General features: G+C 36.5%; 1 protein-coding gene across 1 annotated transcript in view; it reads left to right on the forward strand.

Annotated features, from left to right (window-relative positions):
- Window positions 1–330: 330 nt before the first annotated feature.
- itpr1a (inositol 1,4,5-trisphosphate receptor, type 1a) overlaps window positions 331–17,552 on the forward strand; it is a 39,138-nt gene continuing 21,916 nt past the window's right edge. Inside the window, exons 1-24 of the mRNA XM_073851552.1 lie at window positions 331–433; window positions 1,297–1,367; window positions 5,454–5,569; window positions 7,200–7,286; window positions 7,783–7,941; window positions 8,088–8,186; window positions 8,576–8,659; window positions 8,780–8,926; window positions 9,025–9,120; window positions 9,245–9,289; window positions 9,492–9,646; window positions 9,729–9,828; window positions 9,917–10,077; window positions 11,665–11,806; window positions 11,894–12,052; window positions 12,158–12,330; window positions 12,626–12,773; window positions 12,931–13,070; window positions 14,327–14,578; window positions 14,660–14,801; window positions 14,935–15,082; window positions 16,249–16,439; window positions 16,569–16,695; window positions 16,777–16,831. Coding sequence (XP_073707653.1) covers window positions 342–433; window positions 1,297–1,367; window positions 5,454–5,569; window positions 7,200–7,286; window positions 7,783–7,941; window positions 8,088–8,186; window positions 8,576–8,659; window positions 8,780–8,926; window positions 9,025–9,120; window positions 9,245–9,289; window positions 9,492–9,646; window positions 9,729–9,828; window positions 9,917–10,077; window positions 11,665–11,806; window positions 11,894–12,052; window positions 12,158–12,330; window positions 12,626–12,773; window positions 12,931–13,070; window positions 14,327–14,578; window positions 14,660–14,801; window positions 14,935–15,082; window positions 16,249–16,439; window positions 16,569–16,695; window positions 16,777–16,831 — 3,089 coding nt within the window. The 5' untranslated portion in view covers window positions 331–341. The remainder of the gene's footprint in view (window positions 434–1,296; window positions 1,368–5,453; window positions 5,570–7,199; window positions 7,287–7,782; window positions 7,942–8,087; window positions 8,187–8,575; window positions 8,660–8,779; window positions 8,927–9,024; window positions 9,121–9,244; window positions 9,290–9,491; window positions 9,647–9,728; window positions 9,829–9,916; window positions 10,078–11,664; window positions 11,807–11,893; window positions 12,053–12,157; window positions 12,331–12,625; window positions 12,774–12,930; window positions 13,071–14,326; window positions 14,579–14,659; window positions 14,802–14,934; window positions 15,083–16,248; window positions 16,440–16,568; window positions 16,696–16,776; window positions 16,832–17,552) is intronic.

Consider the following 17,552-nt stretch of genomic DNA (forward strand, 5'->3'; position numbering starts at 1 on the left):
ATATTTGACTTTTCCAATCACATGTTATTTAGTTCATGCTTGTGGTTTTAAGCCATTTATGCTGTCTTTGAAGACATCAAATTGGTTTAGACATGAATATTCTTCCTTTGTTTTTGTGAAAATATTCTGTTTTTTTTTTTTTTTGGAAAATGTTGTGTTTTTGTATTATGCACTTTAGTTAATGACACTTCTAACCACACATCTTACATATATGTTGCTTTACTTATAAATCTATAGGCTTTTTATCATTAGAGCTGCTGTTCGGCTTGTTTGTTTAATGGTAGACCTGCACACAAACCTTGTCATGACCTCTGACCTCTGCAGGTGGTGGAGTGGTTGCCATGGTGGATAAAATGTCAAGTTTCCTGCACATTGGGGACGTGTGCTCCCTTTATGCTGAAGGATCTACCAGTGGCTTCATAAGCACTCTGGGGTGAGTTGATTGACACTCCCTGTTATGATATAATGCTTCAAAATAACATGTTTATGAAATTTCATTGGAAATAGATTAGTGGATATTATGAGCAGGACATTCAGAATAAATTTGTTCCCAGAGTGATTATTACAGCAAATAAATGATTAACAAGCAGAACCAGCTGATTTGTTAGAAGTCCAGACACTCTTTTTCCATTAATTGCTCAACACTAACCCCTTCTGTTTTCTGCTGACAAAAATCTTAAAGGAATAGTTCACCCAAAAATTCTGGAATCATTTACTCACCCTCATGAAACACAAAAGAAGATGTTTAGCAGAGTGTGTATTTTTTAAAGCGAGCTTTTTAGTAAAAACGACATAATTATTACCCTCTTCATCAAGCATCAACTTATCAACTTACGATATGACTTCAGAAGACATTAAATATAGTGTATGAATAATATGGAGCATCCCATTTATTGTAATTGCATTTAAAAAAAAACACATATAGTACAAAAGCATCTCTTTTGGTGTGGGAAGAAACCAAAGTAAATACGTTTGGTTAAATACATTTTAACAGATTTGTAATATTTGGGTGATCTAACCCTTTAAAGCTAATCTTTGATGTGTAGATAAGAATAACCAGCTGTCAGCAGTTCAACCCTGTGTATGTGTGTGTGTGTGTGTGTGTCCGTGTTTTTGGCTGACTAGTCGTGGAATTTGGATTATGTCCAGTAAGCTGCTTTGGGCCAAAAAAGGCTAAATACAGGCGCACACTTACAAGTGCAAACCATTATTTACTCACTCAAATGTGCAGATACTCAGACAAACCAAAAGTGCAAACTTCTACAAAGTAACACTATCATTTATTATTTCATTCAGGTTGGTTGATGACCGATGTGTTGTCCAACCAGATGCGGGGGACCTGAACAACCCACCCAAGAAGTTCAGGGGTGAGCAGTTTGTGTGTGTGTGTGTGTGTGTGTGTGTGTGTACCTGGTATTCATCACGTTATGGGGACCAAATGTCCCCACAAGGATAGGAATACCAGTAGATTTTGACCTTGTGGGGACATTTCTCAGGTCCCCATGAGGAAACAGGCTTATAAATCATGCACAATGAGTTTTTTTGATGAAGTAAAAGTGTGCACAATCTCCTGTGAGGGCTAGGTTTAGGTGTAGGGTAGGTGTAGGGCGATAGAAAGTACGGTTTGTACAGTATAAAAACCATTACGCCTATGGAATGTCCCCATAAAACATGTAAACCCAACATGTGTGTGTGTGTGTGTGTGTGTGTGTGTGTGTGTGTGTGTGTGTGTGTGTGTGGACGTTGGTTTATTTTCAGTTAAGACAGGAAGTTCAGTTACTTAAACTGGGCTTTGAAGTCAAAGGTCACACGCACCCTAGAGAAAAGTTTGTCATTTTCATGAAAACCACTTAATTTAGTCAAATTAACAAGTCAACCTTCATTCCTTAGAATTAATATGCCATTGTATTTCAAAGCTTGATTTGTATTATTGTCAAGCGAATGCGTAAATTACATTTCTGTCAACTTTTACTTTGCTGTGGAAATTGTTACCAGCACAGAAAGTGCAGATCTACTTAGTTTAAGGGCTTGAAAAATGATTGTACTTCAAAGGCCGCTCACTAGATTGTGTGTGCTTGAGGCCAACTGCCCTCTAAACTCCCCACATCACTTAAAATGCATCTGCTGGTGACACTGAGAAGCTACATCAGGAGTAGGTATTTGAGTGAGTACATGTATACATCAGTGTGTACTGGTTTTCATCACTAGTTGGCTACTGAATATTATAGAAATAGGCTCATTCTCAAGTTGTTCAAAACACACATGATTTTCTGTCTTCTGTAGAACTGTAGAAGGAAGTTTACACTGCTCTTTTCTATATGGCAAAAACATACAGTGACCTAGGGCTGGACGATATGGCCAAAATTTACATTACGATATATTTCTCAATTTTGGTTGATACGATAAAATTCGGATATCGATATAAACAATATTTTAAGCCTTCAAAAAACTGCAAAGAATGCCCACAACAGATGTCTGTACCATCAAACTATTTGCCAAGTCTATATGACAAAAACATATAGTGAGTGAACATAAAAAATTACAGTGATGTAGCAAAAATGATTAAAATACTAGATTTTATGCTATATTCAAAGTTCTCTGAAGCCATACATAAAGTATTTCCATATAGAGGAAAAGACAGAAATTAAAGTCATTATTCATTGACAATCATCCTCTCCATCACAGCTCTTAAATTTTATACCCAGTTGGACATTCGACAAGCCATTTTTGACATTAGTGACACCAATCTATTTTAATATATTTTAAAATGTAATTTATTCCTGTGATGGCAAAACTACATTTTGAGCAGCCGTTACTCCATTCACACTTCAGAAATCATTTAGCTGATTTAGTGCTCAAGCAGCAATTTTTGTTATTATCAGTCTCCATTTATTGTAATTTCATTAAAAACACATATAGTACAAAAACATCTCTTATTATCAATGTTAAAAACACAGTTGTGCTGCTTAATATTTTTGTGGAAATGGTTATATATGGGTCAAAGACGTTAAGATGTCCATGTCAAAAGAAATTTGCAAAAATGATTTTATGTTCATAGAAAGCACATTAAATTTAAGTAAAGTGTCTACTTTTAAGGTTTCAAATGGAGAATAAAATGTCAAAATTTGGTTGAAATAATGTTATATTTATATAACAATATTTATGTAAAAATTCAAACAACATGCTTATTCTGACTTGTACACATTAAAATGTATAAAAGAATAAGGCAGCATATTAAATTATATTGTGTTTTAAATGTTTTAGAAATTCTTACTGACAAATGGGCAAAACCTAGGATACTGGCAAATTTAAATTTTAACTTTTAATATGTCATAAATAGATTTTTGTTGTTAATATGCCTGACAAGACTTACACTGAATTACATTTTAATGGGTGTCTTCTGTAAATTAGGAAAAAATGTATGATATTTATTATTTTCTCAGAAAAACAAAAATGCAATTAAATACAAAAACTTAAATACATAAACTTTTTAATTTTTTTTTTTGCAAAAACAACAACAATTTAAAGCAGTATTACACTTTAAAAAAAATTGGATAACATTATAAAAGTTTTTGCTATCACTTAGGATCAATTTAATGCACCCTTGCTGAATTAAAATATTAGTTTCTTTCAAAAAAAATCTTACAAACTTTTGAGCAGTAGTATATTAATATTTAAATTAATAATACATTCAGTTTTTCTGTTTTGAATAACATAAGGCAGTGTTTCCTAACCCTTTTCACACCACTAAACATTAAAAAAAGGGGGGGGGGTTCCCCAATAATTAAACAATGTGTTGTTAAAGTTGGTATTTTGAATGTATATGTGATCAGACATTTGCAATTAACATTTTCTGAAAATCATGCTCAAATGGACTTAACATCTGTGTTTTGTACATCATTAGAATGGCCATTTCTGAAGCAGTATATTGTAGCTGAATGGGCGCTCAGTTTTTCTTGTTGTTTAATACATTTGGCCAAAATCTTATGATATAAAAGATGAACTGCTATGCACTATATTTAAAACATACAAAAGTATATTGGATACAACTAGACGGCAAATGCAAAGACTCTCCTTCGCTCTTCAAACACACAAACACATTAGCCTTTATAAACAGTGCTTCTTGAGTAAAGAAAACACTGTACTTATTCAAAAATCAGTTCTTTATTTACCTTTGCATTGCAAAGAAGTAGACAGCTGCACATTGCAGCACTTCACTTTGAATGGAGGCGGGGTGGAGTTGAAGTTTGACTGCTTTTCATTGGTTAAATATTTGTAAAACCTACAAACAGATGTAATAAAGACCAATAGCACTGATTTAAAATAATAATAACGAAATATAATAGAGATAGAATGTTTTTGATAATTTTGTGCCGTGGCACAGTGGTTGGGAAACACTGACATAAGGAACTATCCTTTACACTTGTATCTATTTCTCTATCGAATGCATTTATCTCAATAACTCAACTCTGCTGATAAATAAACCTTGCACAATGTGCTTGAGTCTGTGATGAAGGAGGGAAAGAAGCAAAGATAATTGTCTGATGGTCAGTGGGCCCCCACAGAGAGGAATGTGCACTATTTCCTTCAAATATAAACACACACCAAAGCAAACTGGAAGCATGTGATGGTTCTCTTCTATTGTTGTTATTTCATGAATATATTTGTTTTGGAAATGCATTTATTTCTAAGTGAAGAAACATGATTTTCGAACTCGAGCTGTATCATAAAGGCTTGCTGTGTGGAGTCTTTTTACGTAGGGCCAGTAAGCAACACCCTGGCAACCACATATAACACCACTGTATTAGCATTGTGTAATTTCTGATGAAAAATATTGAAATATATTTCCTCTTAAACACTGTTGTTTTTATATGAGAGTGTGTTCTACATTCCTCCAATGACCCCAGAGCTTTTTAGTGTTTTATCAGCCCAATCTCTAGAAACTAGAAACAGAGACCAGATTCTCTCCCTCTCTCTCTTCCTCTCTCTCTCTCTGTCAGTCTGTCTATCTCTGACTCCCCCTCTCTCCTTATTTGGTAAGACTGGAGTTCTGCTGGAAAGAAGAATTGCATTTTCACTTTTATGCATGTAGTTTTTTTTGAAAATACGGTCTGTGTGTGTTTTCAGTCATATTACAACCTCTTGAATTTAATCTCAAAAAACACTTGAAAGGGACCTTTTTTTGCATCTGATATGAAGAGACTAGTCCTTTTATAACAGTTATGCACATGTACAGTCAAACCACACAGTTTACATATTGATTTTCATACTGATTTTCTTCCTTACCGTTTATGATCACCTTGTCATCCTCATCAGTTTTGAAGGCTGTGTGTGAGTTTAAAACACAATGTGATTGTGTGTGTGTGTGTGTGTGTGTGTGTGTGTGTATGTGTGGTGTTTTGTTTGTCTGTGCTGGGATGAAATGTGTTCCCTCTCTCTCTCTATCTCTGTAGACTGTCTGTTCAGACTGTGTCCCATGAACAGATACTCGGCACAGAAACAGTTCTGGAAAGCTGCCAAACCTGGAGGAACCAGCACCACAGATACTGTTCTGCTCAACAAACTCCATGTGAGTCAAAGCTTAGCCTTTCCCTGGCCACGGGCATAAGCTGTTTGTTTATATTAATGTAGGGAATTCCCCCCGCTACTTTAGAATAACGTTGCTCGTAATTGCTGGTGTAGAATGTCCACACCTCAAATGATTGGCTAATGGCAACACATGAACATACACAGTCACAAACCCTTTAATAACAATTATCCTGAGCTACAACGTTAAGTTCAAAATGAAGTGGTGGTAGTGAAAGAATAGTCTGTAAGAAAGGGTGGGGTTTAAAGGATTAGTTACTTCCGGAATAAAAATTTCCTGACAATTTACTCACCCCCATGTCATCCAAGTTGTTCATGTCGTTCTTCCTTCAGTCAAAAGAAATTTAGGTTTTTGAGGAAAACATTTCAGGATTTTTTTCTATGTACAGTTGAGGTCAAAAGTTTACATCCCCCATTCAGAATCGGCAAAAATGTTAATTATTTGACCAAAATAAGAGGGATCATACAAAATGCATGTTATTGTTTATTTAGTACTGACCTGAATAAGATATTTCACATCAAAGATGTTTACATACACTACCAGTCAAAAGTTTGGGCACACTTCCCCATCAAAAAGAATGGGGAAGTGTGTCCAAACCTTTGACTGGTAGTGTATAGTCCACAAAAGAAAATAATAGTTGAATTTATAAAAATGACCCCGTTCAAAAGTTTCCATCCCCTTGATTTCTAATACTGTGTTCTTACCTGAATGATCCACAGCTGTGTTTTTGGTTTAGTGATAGTTGTTCATGACTCCCTTGTTTGTCCTGAAAAGTTAAACTGCTTGCTGTTCCTTCAGGTCCCACAAATTCCGTTTTTTTTTTTTTTTGAGTATTTGAACCCTTTCCAACAATGACTGTTGGAAATGATTTTGAGATCCGTCAGGACAACTGAGGGACTCATATGCAACTATTACAGAAGGTTCAAACACTCACTGATGCTCCAGAAGAAAAAGACATGCATTAAGAGCCAGGGGGTGAAAAGTTTTGAACAGAATGGAGGTGTAAATTTGTCTTATTTTGCCTAAATGTCATATTTTTTAATTTAATACTGCCCTTTAGAGGCTGCAGAAGATGTTTCCCAGATGACGAAATAAATCAAATTTACCCTGATCTTCAAATTCAAAAAGTTTTTACCCCCCGCCTGACCACATTTTCAAGATGATGTAAGACACTTATGTGATTGCTTGGCTAAATTACGACCTCCTATACTTTATGACTTAAGCCTGCTGTTGGTTCTGCCTCTGCTTATGACCTTATATATACATAGAATGCAGAAAAATTGCTGACATTTAAAAAAAGATGTGCTTGTAGATGAAAAAGATTGTGAAGAATGATTGTGATCTGCATCTGAACAATGTTAGAAGACGTCTTTAAAGACAGCGAAGTTTATTTATTGCTCAACAGCCTCTTTTTTTTTAAAGGACAATTCAGCAATTTATCAACTGCTATGAAGCTCCCTCAGGTGTTCTGAAGAGCAATATTCACTCCATCTGCTTTCGTGGAGTTTTGGTGTTCATATGGGAAATGCAGATTTGAGCCTAGCCTCCAACATTTCCAAATAGCAGTCTCGTTTTTCTCTCATTCTTTCATTTCTCACTGTGCTTTCTTTAGCATGCTGCTGATTTAGAAAAGAAACAAAATGAATCGGAGAACAAAAAGCTTTTAGGAACAGTCATTCAGTATGGCAACGTCATCCAGGTAAATCTCTCACAAACACATGGGCAAAAATGTGACCCTGGACCACAAAACTTGCATGTAGCATGGGTATATTTATAGTAATTGCCAAAAATACATTGTATGTATTTTTTTTTTATGCCAAAAATCATTATGATATTAAGTAAAGATCATTTTCTATGAATATATTTTGTAAATTTTCTACTGTAAATTAATTTTTTGATTAGTAATATGCATTGCTAAGAACTTTATTTGGACAACATTAAAAGCGATTTTCTCAATGTTTAGATTTTTTTACACCATTAAATCTCTGCCAAATATTGTCCTAGCTTATTTATTCATCTTTTAGATGATGTATTCATCTCAGTTAAAAAAAAATACCCTTATGGCTGGTTTTGTGGTGCAAAGTCACAAATATTTATTTTGGTAATATTTAAATTGTCTGTTTAAAACTGAATGTTTAATATGTAGAATATTTAGCAGTCAAATTAATTGTGTAATTTTTCACACATATTTGCAGCTTCTCCATCTGAAGAGTAATAAGTATCTGACGGTAAACAAGCGCTTGCCGGCTCTTCTTGAGAAGAATGCCATGCGTGTAACTCTTGATGCTGCGGGGAACGAAGGCTCATGGTTCTACATCCAACCCTTCTATAAGCTCCGCTCGATTGGAGACAATGTGAGTATATCATCAACCTCTGCAAAACAGCCACTATAATCTTGATTATAAATTTGATTTATTGCATAGTGCTGCTTCTTGTAGTTACATAAACACCCATTAAAGTTCCACTTGTTATGTTTTGTGTGTGCTAATGTGTTTTTCAGGTGGTCATTGGAGATAAGGTTGTGTTAAACCCTGTCAATGCCGGACAGCCTCTTCATGCCAGTAGCCATCAACTTGTTGATAATCCAGGATGCAATGAAGTAAATTACATTTATACACACATGGATATGTTACTGGAATAAGTTTTCTTACTTAAGAACACAGATTGGAACTCTTAATTTTTAACTTTCAGATTGCATTAGATAGAAAAATTTTACTTGCATAGACTGCAATGCAACTGACACTTTCAAGGGCCAGAAAGGTAGTACATGGTCAGAAAGCTATCGGATTTGATCAAAAATCTCTTTATTTCTGTTCTAAAGATGAACGAAACTCTTACAGGTTTGGTACGACATGGGTTCTAGTTTATTTTAATGCTTGTTTTGTGCTATTTTAATGATTTGCATTCCCCTTGAGGCCTCTTTGGAGGTCTGCTTAGGCTCTAAAGGTTGAGTTTGAGAATGTATTCTATTATATTTTTCTCTCTCAGGTGAATTCAGTCAACTGCACCACCAGTTGGAAAATTGTTCTCTTCATGAAATGGAGTGACAACCAGGAGGTTGTCTTAAAAGGAGTATGTTCCTTTTAATGACCGATACTGCACAAGCAATGACCTTCACATTTACTGTTTTAAAGCCTATATTTGGCTAGAATTAATATTTATGACCTTTTAATGAAATACATTTGTTATTAGGGTGATGTGGTGAGGCTGTTCCATGCAGAGCAGGAGAAGTTTCTAACATGCGACGAACACCGTAAAAAGCAGTATGTTTTTTTGCGCACCACTGGGCGTCAATCTGCAACCTCTGCCACTAGTAGCAAAGCACTCTGGGAGGTAGAGGTAAGTTTAGGACTTAACTTTGTGAAGTTAAACAGATGTTGTTTTGGGTGTGATTCTATCGCTTTGGGAACCTAAACAGATGAATGCATGCTTTTCAGGTGGTTCAGCACGATCCCTGCAGAGGCGGAGCCGGCTATTGGAACAGTCTCTTTAGGTTCAAACACCTGGCCACCGGCCATTACCTCGCTGCAGAGGTTAGACTCATATGTTACCTGGAATAAGAGTTCACACAGCCACGCACATGCAGATACATTAGAAGAGAGCTTGATGTTAGCAAGAGCAACATTTATCTAATTGTTCTCACCTTATTGTGATTAGGTTAATCCAGACTATACAGAAGATTGCCTGGAGACCCTTTCCTCTGTGAGTGTGTGCTTGAGAGCGTGTGTGGCTGTGCGTGTGTGTGCGTTTTCCCCTTTTATCTGAGCTTTTAATGAGGCATTTGAGGGTCTCTTTATCTGATTGCTCTCATTTCAACACACTTTAGTTTAGCCAAAGCTGACTGTCAGACTATCATTTTAAATGCGACGGTGACTAAGCCGTTGATCAATTATTTCTCTCCCAGCTGGATTCGGAGCAGGAACTGATGCGAGCACGCGCACGTAACCCTCAGGACAAGGTTATGTATACACTGGTGTCTGTTCCTGATGGCAATGACATATCATCAATCTTTGAGCTTGACCCCACAACTTTGAGAGGCGGAGACTCGCTTGTGCCAAGGTACAGCAAGATTGTGACTTGTTGTGATTCTGATTGAGTACATGTATATTTAACATGCTGCATTTTGGATTGTGCTTGTCAGAAACTCATACGTGAGGCTCAGGCATCTTTGCACCAATACATGGGTCCACAGCACCAACCAGCCAATAGATAAAGAGGAAGAGAAACCGGTCATGCTCAGAGTGAGTGGGTTTCTGTATGTGTATGACTGTAGAATTGGTTTATGGATCCTCTGAAGTGTGTCTCCTCTACTCTGTATTTGTGTCTCAGATAGGAACATCTCCTCTGAAGGAAGATAAAGAGGCTTTTGCTATAGTGCCAGTTTCTCCAGCTGAGGTTCGTGATCTGGATTTTGCTAATGATGCTAGTAAAGTCTTAGCTTCCATTGCAGCCAAACTGGAGAAGGGCACCATCACCCAGAATGAAAGGAGGTAGAGGTTACATTCATCTGTTCATCCATGTGTACATCCATCCATCTATCCATTTGTCTGTCTACTACTCACCCATTATTGCCCATCTGTCTGTCTGTCCTTCTGTCATTTCATCATTTATTCATCTAATTTCTGATTAATCCATCCATCCATCATCTATCCATGTCTTTCTCTCATACCTTTAACTATTTTAATTCTCTCCACACATCCATTCATCTCTCTGTCCATTTGTCTATTTTCCTTCAACCATTCCTTTATTTCCATATTTTGATTCTTTTCATCCATCCATCCATTTATTCATGTCTGTCCATCTGTCTATTTTCCTTCAACCATTCATTCATTTTCCTTCATCCATTCCATTCATCCACCCATTCATCAATCCATCTATTAATTTTCCTTCATCTATCCATCCATCAATCAATCCATCCATCCATCCTTCCATCAATCCATCTACTATTAATCTGTCTGTCCATCTTTTTCCTTCAACCATTCATACATTTTCCTTCATCCATTGTATTCATCCACCCATTCATCAATCCATCTATTAATTTTCCTTCATCTATCCATCCATCAATCAATCAATCCATCCATCCTTTCATCAATCCATCTACTATTAATCTGTCTGTCCATCTTTTTTCCTTCAACCATTGATTCATTTTCCTTCATTCATTCATCCATCCATCCATCCATCCGTCTTCATTTCGTTCTTACTTTTAAGCCATTAATCTATTTATTCATCCATCCATCTATTAATCTGTCTATTTCTCTATTTTCCTTCAAACATTCAGTCATTTTCCGTCATCCATCCATCCAACCAACCATCTATTCATCTGTCTGTCCATCTATTTTCCTTGAACCATTCATTCATTTTCTTCCATCCATTCATCCATCCATCTATTCATCTGTCTAACTGTTTTCCTTGAACCATTCATTCATTTTCCTTCATCCATTTATCCATCCATCCATACATCTCTTCATCTGTCTAACCATCTGTCTATTTTCTTTCAGCCATTGATTAATTTTCATTCATCCATTCATCCATCTATTCATCTGTCTGTCCATCTCTTTATTTTGCTTAAACCATTAATCAATTTTCTTTCACCCATCCACCCACCCATCTTCCTTCTATCAGTTCTCTCTTCTTTCCATCCATCTATCCATTTGTTCACCTATCCTTCTATTTATCAATTTGTCCTTCTTTCCTTTATTCAGTCATCCGTCTCTATATTTGTCCTTTCACCCAGTCCAAACCATTTAATTATATTTTCATTTATCCATTTGACCATTATTACTTCCTTAGTCACAATTTTCTTTGCTTCGTTTGTCCTTTTTATTCCTTTCATTCACTCATCTGTCCATCTATAAATCCACCCATCTCCCTGTCCATCTAACCTTCCTTCCACTGATTTGTGTTCATTTATCTGTCCTTTTGTCCACTTTTCTTTCGTTATTTCATTCATGTGTTCATCCATCATTGGTTCACCTGTGATTTATTTCCAGTTTTCTTTGTATGTTTTTAACCAATACATTTTATACTAATTCTTTGAATCTTCTTACAAAAACACACATCTCCTCATCACTCTCAAGGTCAGTGACAAAGCTGCTGGAGGATCTGGTCTATTTCGTAGTGGACATTCCCAGCAGTGCTCAGGATGTGCTGGAGATCACAGTCAACAAACCTAACAGAGAGCGGCAGAAACTCATGAGAGAGCAGAACATACTCAAACAGGTGCTTATTAAACCACATTTAAGGTTTAGTTTTAAAACATCTCACTGACATTTAAATAACCCTTTATTTCGTGCTGTGATTGACCAGATATTCAAGCTGCTGCAGGCCCCATTCACCGATAGCGGAGACGGCCCTATGTTACGTCTGGAAGAGCTTGCAGACCAACGTCATGCACCCTTTCGTCACATCTGTCGGCTCTGCTACAGAGTCCTACGTCACTCACAACAGGACTATCGCAAAAATCAGGTAAACCAATTGTAAAGCTACTGGTACTACAAAATACAGTCATAACCCCTTATACTACATGCACTATGTGCAATATTCTCTCATTCTTTGACTTTTTGTCTCTAGGAGTACATAGCTAAGCAGTTCCGCTTCATGCAGAAGCAGATAGGATATGATGTGCTTGCTGAAGACACTATCACAGCCCTGCTACACAACAACAGGAAGCTTCTAGAGAAACACATCACTGCAGCTGAGATAGACACTTTCGTCAGCCTGGTCCGCAAAAACAGAGAGCCCAGGTGTGTGAAAATACATCTGCATAAATGTTCTTAGTCATTTACAGCCCAGGTGTGCGAAAACATATCTGCATAAATGGTCTTGGTCATTTACATTTTTTTCATTTAGCAGAGCCTTTCATCTAAAACAACAAACAAAAGATAAATATTAGAATGAAAGTGATTCATCTTAAGTACAAACTAGTACGGAGATGCTGATGAGACTAAGCCATATTAAAATATATAAGTATGATCAAATTGTTTGACTAAATGTATAATAGTTATCCTGAATGAGTTTTGTTTGTTCCTCTTTCTCTAGATTTCTGGACTACTTGTCAGATCTGTGTGTGTCAATGAATAAATCCATCCCTGTCACACAAGAACTCATCTGTAATGCTGTGCTGGACCCAGCCAATGCAGACATCCTCATCGAAACCAAGTATAACCCCTACACTGACTATTATGCTGTGTCATGATTGAGGGCATCACATCAACACTGAGTCAAAGTCTAGACGTTTGTAGGTGTATTATTGAGTGAGTAAGTGAATGTGTGTGTGTTTGTGTGTCAGGCTTGTGTTATCACGGTTTGAGGTGGCAGGAGCAGTTCTCGGCGAGAGTGCGGAGGAGGAAGAGGAGGATGAGGAGGAGGTATGGTTGTTCTGGAAGGACAGTAGAGGAGAGATGAAGAGTAAGAGCATTAGAGAGCTTGCACAGGATGCCAAAGATGGACACACAGAGGACCATGAAGTTATTAATTATTACAGGTATGCACACACACACACACACACACACACACACCTACAGTGCCTTGCAAAAGTATTCATTCATAAACTCATTTTTTTTTCACATTTTGTTTTGTTGCAGCATTATGTTAAACTGCTTTAAATTAGTTTTTCCCCACATCAATTGACACTCCATACACCATAATAATGACAAAGCAAAAAACAGATTTGCAAATTTTACAAATTTATTAAAAATAAAACACTGAAATAAGTACATTGCATAAGTATTCATACCCTTAACTCAGTACATAGATGAAGCTTCTTTACAGCCTCAAGTATTTTTGGGCATGATGTGACAAGCTTTGCACATCTGCATTTGGCAATTGTCTGCCATTCTTTGCCTCACCTTTTCACCTCTCAAGCTCTGTCACTTGGATGGGGGCTGGCAGACATTTTCTAGAGTCCTAGTTGTTTCAATCTTCTTCCATTATGGATAATGGAGGCTACATGCTTCTGTGAACCTTCAATGCAGCGAATTTTTTTCTGAACTCTTCCCAAGATCATTGCCTTAACCCAAGTCTGTCATTGAGCTCTACAGGCAGTTATCTTGACCTCAGGACTTGGTTTTTGCTCTGATATGCATTTTCAGCTGCTAGACCTTTTCTGAGAGGTGTGTGCCTTTCTAAATCATACTCATTCAAATGAATTTGCCACAGTTTAACTCCACTCGAAGTGTAGTAACATCTAGAAGCAATATGAATGCTCCTGAGCTAAATTTCGAGTGTCCCATAAAAGGTTATGAATACTTATGCAATGGGATCTTTTCAGTTTTTTATTTCTAATAAATTTGCAAAGATGTTACAAACCTGTTTTGTGCTTTGTCATTATGGTGTATGCGATGTAGACTGATGTGGGAAAAAAAGTAATTTAAAGCAGTTTAACATAATGCTGCAACAAAACAAAATGTGAAAAAATGAAGGGGTATGAATTAGGGATGCACCGATACGAATCGGCCGATAAAGCTTGCGCGTTTTGTCAGTAAAGCTGGTTCTGTAATCAGCAGTAAATGCCATCAGGTGCGTGATTTCACGTTGAGCCGTATATACTACACACAGCCGTTGTTTACTGACGAGCTGCGCAAATCAATGTTCATTATCAGAGTGAATGTGCGCAGCTCGTCAGTGAACAACGGCTGTGTGTAGTATAAGGATCGGTGCATCCCTAGTATGAATACTTTTGCAAGGCACTGTACATTTATAACAAATGGATGCAGAAAAGTAATAACATCTGTTTGTCAGGTATCAGCTGAACTTGTTTGCACGGATGTGCCTGGATCGGCAATACCTGGCCATTAACAAGATATCAGCACAACTGGATGTGGATCTGATCCTGCGCTGCATGTCAGACGAAGACTTGCCCTTTGACCTCAGAGCCTCATTCTGCCGCATGATGCTGCACATGCATGTAGACCGTGACCCTCAGGAGCAGGTTACCCCAGTCAAATATGCTCGTCTGTGGTCTGAAATCCCTTCACAAATTGCCATTGATGAGTAAGTGGTTCACTGTAGAAACAGCGAACATAGAGTGAGTGGTCTGTTCATCAGTCTAGTTGTTTTTCTGTTTGTGACCAGTTATGATAACGACGGGACTTCACGTGATGAGGTAAAGGAGCGTTTTTCGCAGACGATGGAGTTTGTGGAGAATTACCTACGTGATGTTGTGTGCCAGAGTTTCCCGTTTTCAGACAAGGAGAAAAACAAGCTCACTTTTGAGGTGTGTCACCGCATGAAAGTTACATACTTGTGTACACTAGGCTCATTATAGATTACGCCATACTGAAAAAACATCAATTTGTCTGCCACAATTAACAAGGTAATGTAAGTTTTGCTCTTTTTTTTTCAACAAGGTGGTGAACCTGGCGAGGAACCTTATCTATTTTGGTTTCTATAACTTTAGTGACCTGCTAAGGTTGACCAAAATCCTGCTTGCCATCCTGGACTGCGTCCATATCAGCACTCCTTTTCCCATCAAGATGCCTGGAGAACGTGGCAAAGGTCCGAAACACTGCTAGCAATGGACTCAAAAGAAAATGTTAACCTAAAAATGTGTTTCATGTGGTAACATCTTAATTGATTTATTCAAGTCAAATATGTTATTTAATGTTATTATTATTATTTTTTTTTGGAAAATTATAAAATATTGTTTAAAAAAATATTTATTTTTAAAGATATAATGATAAAGATTTGAAGCCCGTTTCTACCATTGAATGAAAAATAAAAAAGGTCATTGCGAGTTTTTATCTCTCTTTTTTCTCTGACCTTTTTCTCACAGGTACGTAATACAAACTCGCAGTTTTTACTTTATTTTTCAGAATTGCATGATAAAAACTCACAATTGCTAGAGAAAATGTCAGAATTGCAAGATTAAAACTTCTTGATTTATTCAAATAAGTTTATTAAATATTATTTTTTGGAAAATTATAAAATATTAATTAAAAAAAATATTCATTTATAATATTTTCATTTTTTCTCAGAATCACATGATATAAACTTGCAATTGCGAGTTGTATTAGATTAATATTAGATTAGATTAAAACTTTTTTCTTGCAACTTTAAGTTTGTATCTCATAATTCAGATTTTTTTTCTCAGAATTGTGAGATGTAAACTTGCAATTGCGAGTTATAAAGTCAGAATTGTGGGATATAAATTCACAATTGCAAGAATAAAAGTCAAAATTGTGGGATTAAAACATTTTTTCTCACAACTGCAAGTTTGTATCTCGCAATTTCCTCAGAAGTGTAAGATGAACTCAACAATTGCGGGTTGTAAAGTCCATTTCTGAGGAGAAAAAGGACTGATATGTTTATATATGAGTTTATATCTCACAATTATGGCAAACTCACAATTCTGAGAGAAAAAGGTCATAATTGCGAGTTTATATCATGTAATTCTTAGAAAAAAAGTTGTTAGGTGTAAACTGGAAATTGCAAGAAAAAAGTCAAAATTGTGAGATAAAAAGTCGCAGTTACCTTTTTTATTTTTTATTCTGTGATGGCAACATGCTTCCATATTAAAGTATTAGATAAGCAGAAATAATTCTTAAGGTAATAACTGCAGGTTACCCCTTTTTACAATCTCAAATAATGGAGACCTCAAACTGTTTTGCAGAAAAATTGCTTATGTGAAAATGCTCTGAAGTCTTTTCTGACCGTCTCTATAGGAAGTAATGTGATGCGGTCCATCCATGGGGTGGGAGAGCTGATGACACAGGTTGTGTTGAGGGGTGGGGGATTTCTGCCAGTCACCAACCACAGCCCTCCCGACAGAGGTGAAGTTAAAGCCCAGACTGAACCTCAAAAACAAGACATACTGGTGATGGACACCAAACTCAAGATCATTGAGATCCTACAGGTGCTAAAACACATCCATAATTGGATGTTCTATATAAATCATTGTTTGAGAATGTCATGGCCTGAATGCCTAGGAAATGCCAAAAGTTGTGTTCAAAAAAGATTTATTCACTCTCTTATTTTTGTGTAGTTCATTCTAAATGTCCGGTTGGACTACAGGATCTCCTGCCTGCTCTGTATCTTTAAAACAGAGTTTGACGAGAGCAACTCTCAAACAGAGCCATCCATAAACCAGGACTCTCCTGCCAATGTTCAAGGTAAAATGAGCAAGTGCGTGTTCATGTCAGTATCAGCTGGTATAGGTAAAATGTTGTCTGAATGACCACTGTCTTTGTTAGGAGCGCTGGACTTTGAGCACATTGAAGAGCAAGCGGAGGGGATTTTTGGAGGAAGGTAAGAAGGTTGTTGCTCATTGATGATTTGTCTTATGTTTCTGTGCTGTACAGTTGAGGTCAAAACTTTACGTCCCTCTTTCAGAATCTTTAAAATGTCAATTATTTTATCAAAATAAGAGGGATTTATAAAAATGACCTGGTTTAAACGTTTAGCCTCTGCAGGGCAGTACTAAATGAAAAAATATAATATTTAGGCAAAATAAGAAAAATGTACACATCTTAGATCTGTTCAAAAGTTTTCACTCCCAGCCCTTAATGCATGTTTTTTTCCTTCTGGAGCATCAGTGAGCATTTGAACCTTCTGTAATAGTTGCGTATGAGTGCAACTATGAAAAGATGGATCTCAAAATCATACAGTCATTTTTGGAAAGGATTTGAATACACAAATATGCTGGAAAACCAAAGAATTTCCGGGACTTGAAGGATTTTTCTGAAGAACAGCAGGCAGTTTAACTGTTTAGGACAAAAAAGGGACTCATAAACAATTATTACTAAACATAACAAAAAAACAGCTGCGTATTACTTAGGTATCAATACAGTATTACGTACCAAGGGAATTTAAACATTTGAACAGGATCATTTTTAGAAATTCAACTGTTATTTTCTATTGTGGACTATATGTAAACATCTTTTATGTGAAATATCTTATTCAGGTCAGTACTAAATAAACCATAACCTGCATTTTATATGATGCCTCTTATTTTGGTAAAATAATTAAC

The sequence above is a fragment of the Garra rufa genome, chromosome 12, assembly GCF_049309525.1.
Source record: "Garra rufa chromosome 12, GarRuf1.0, whole genome shotgun sequence".
In the NCBI taxonomy this organism is placed as follows: Eukaryota; Metazoa; Chordata; class Actinopteri; order Cypriniformes; family Cyprinidae; genus Garra; species Garra rufa.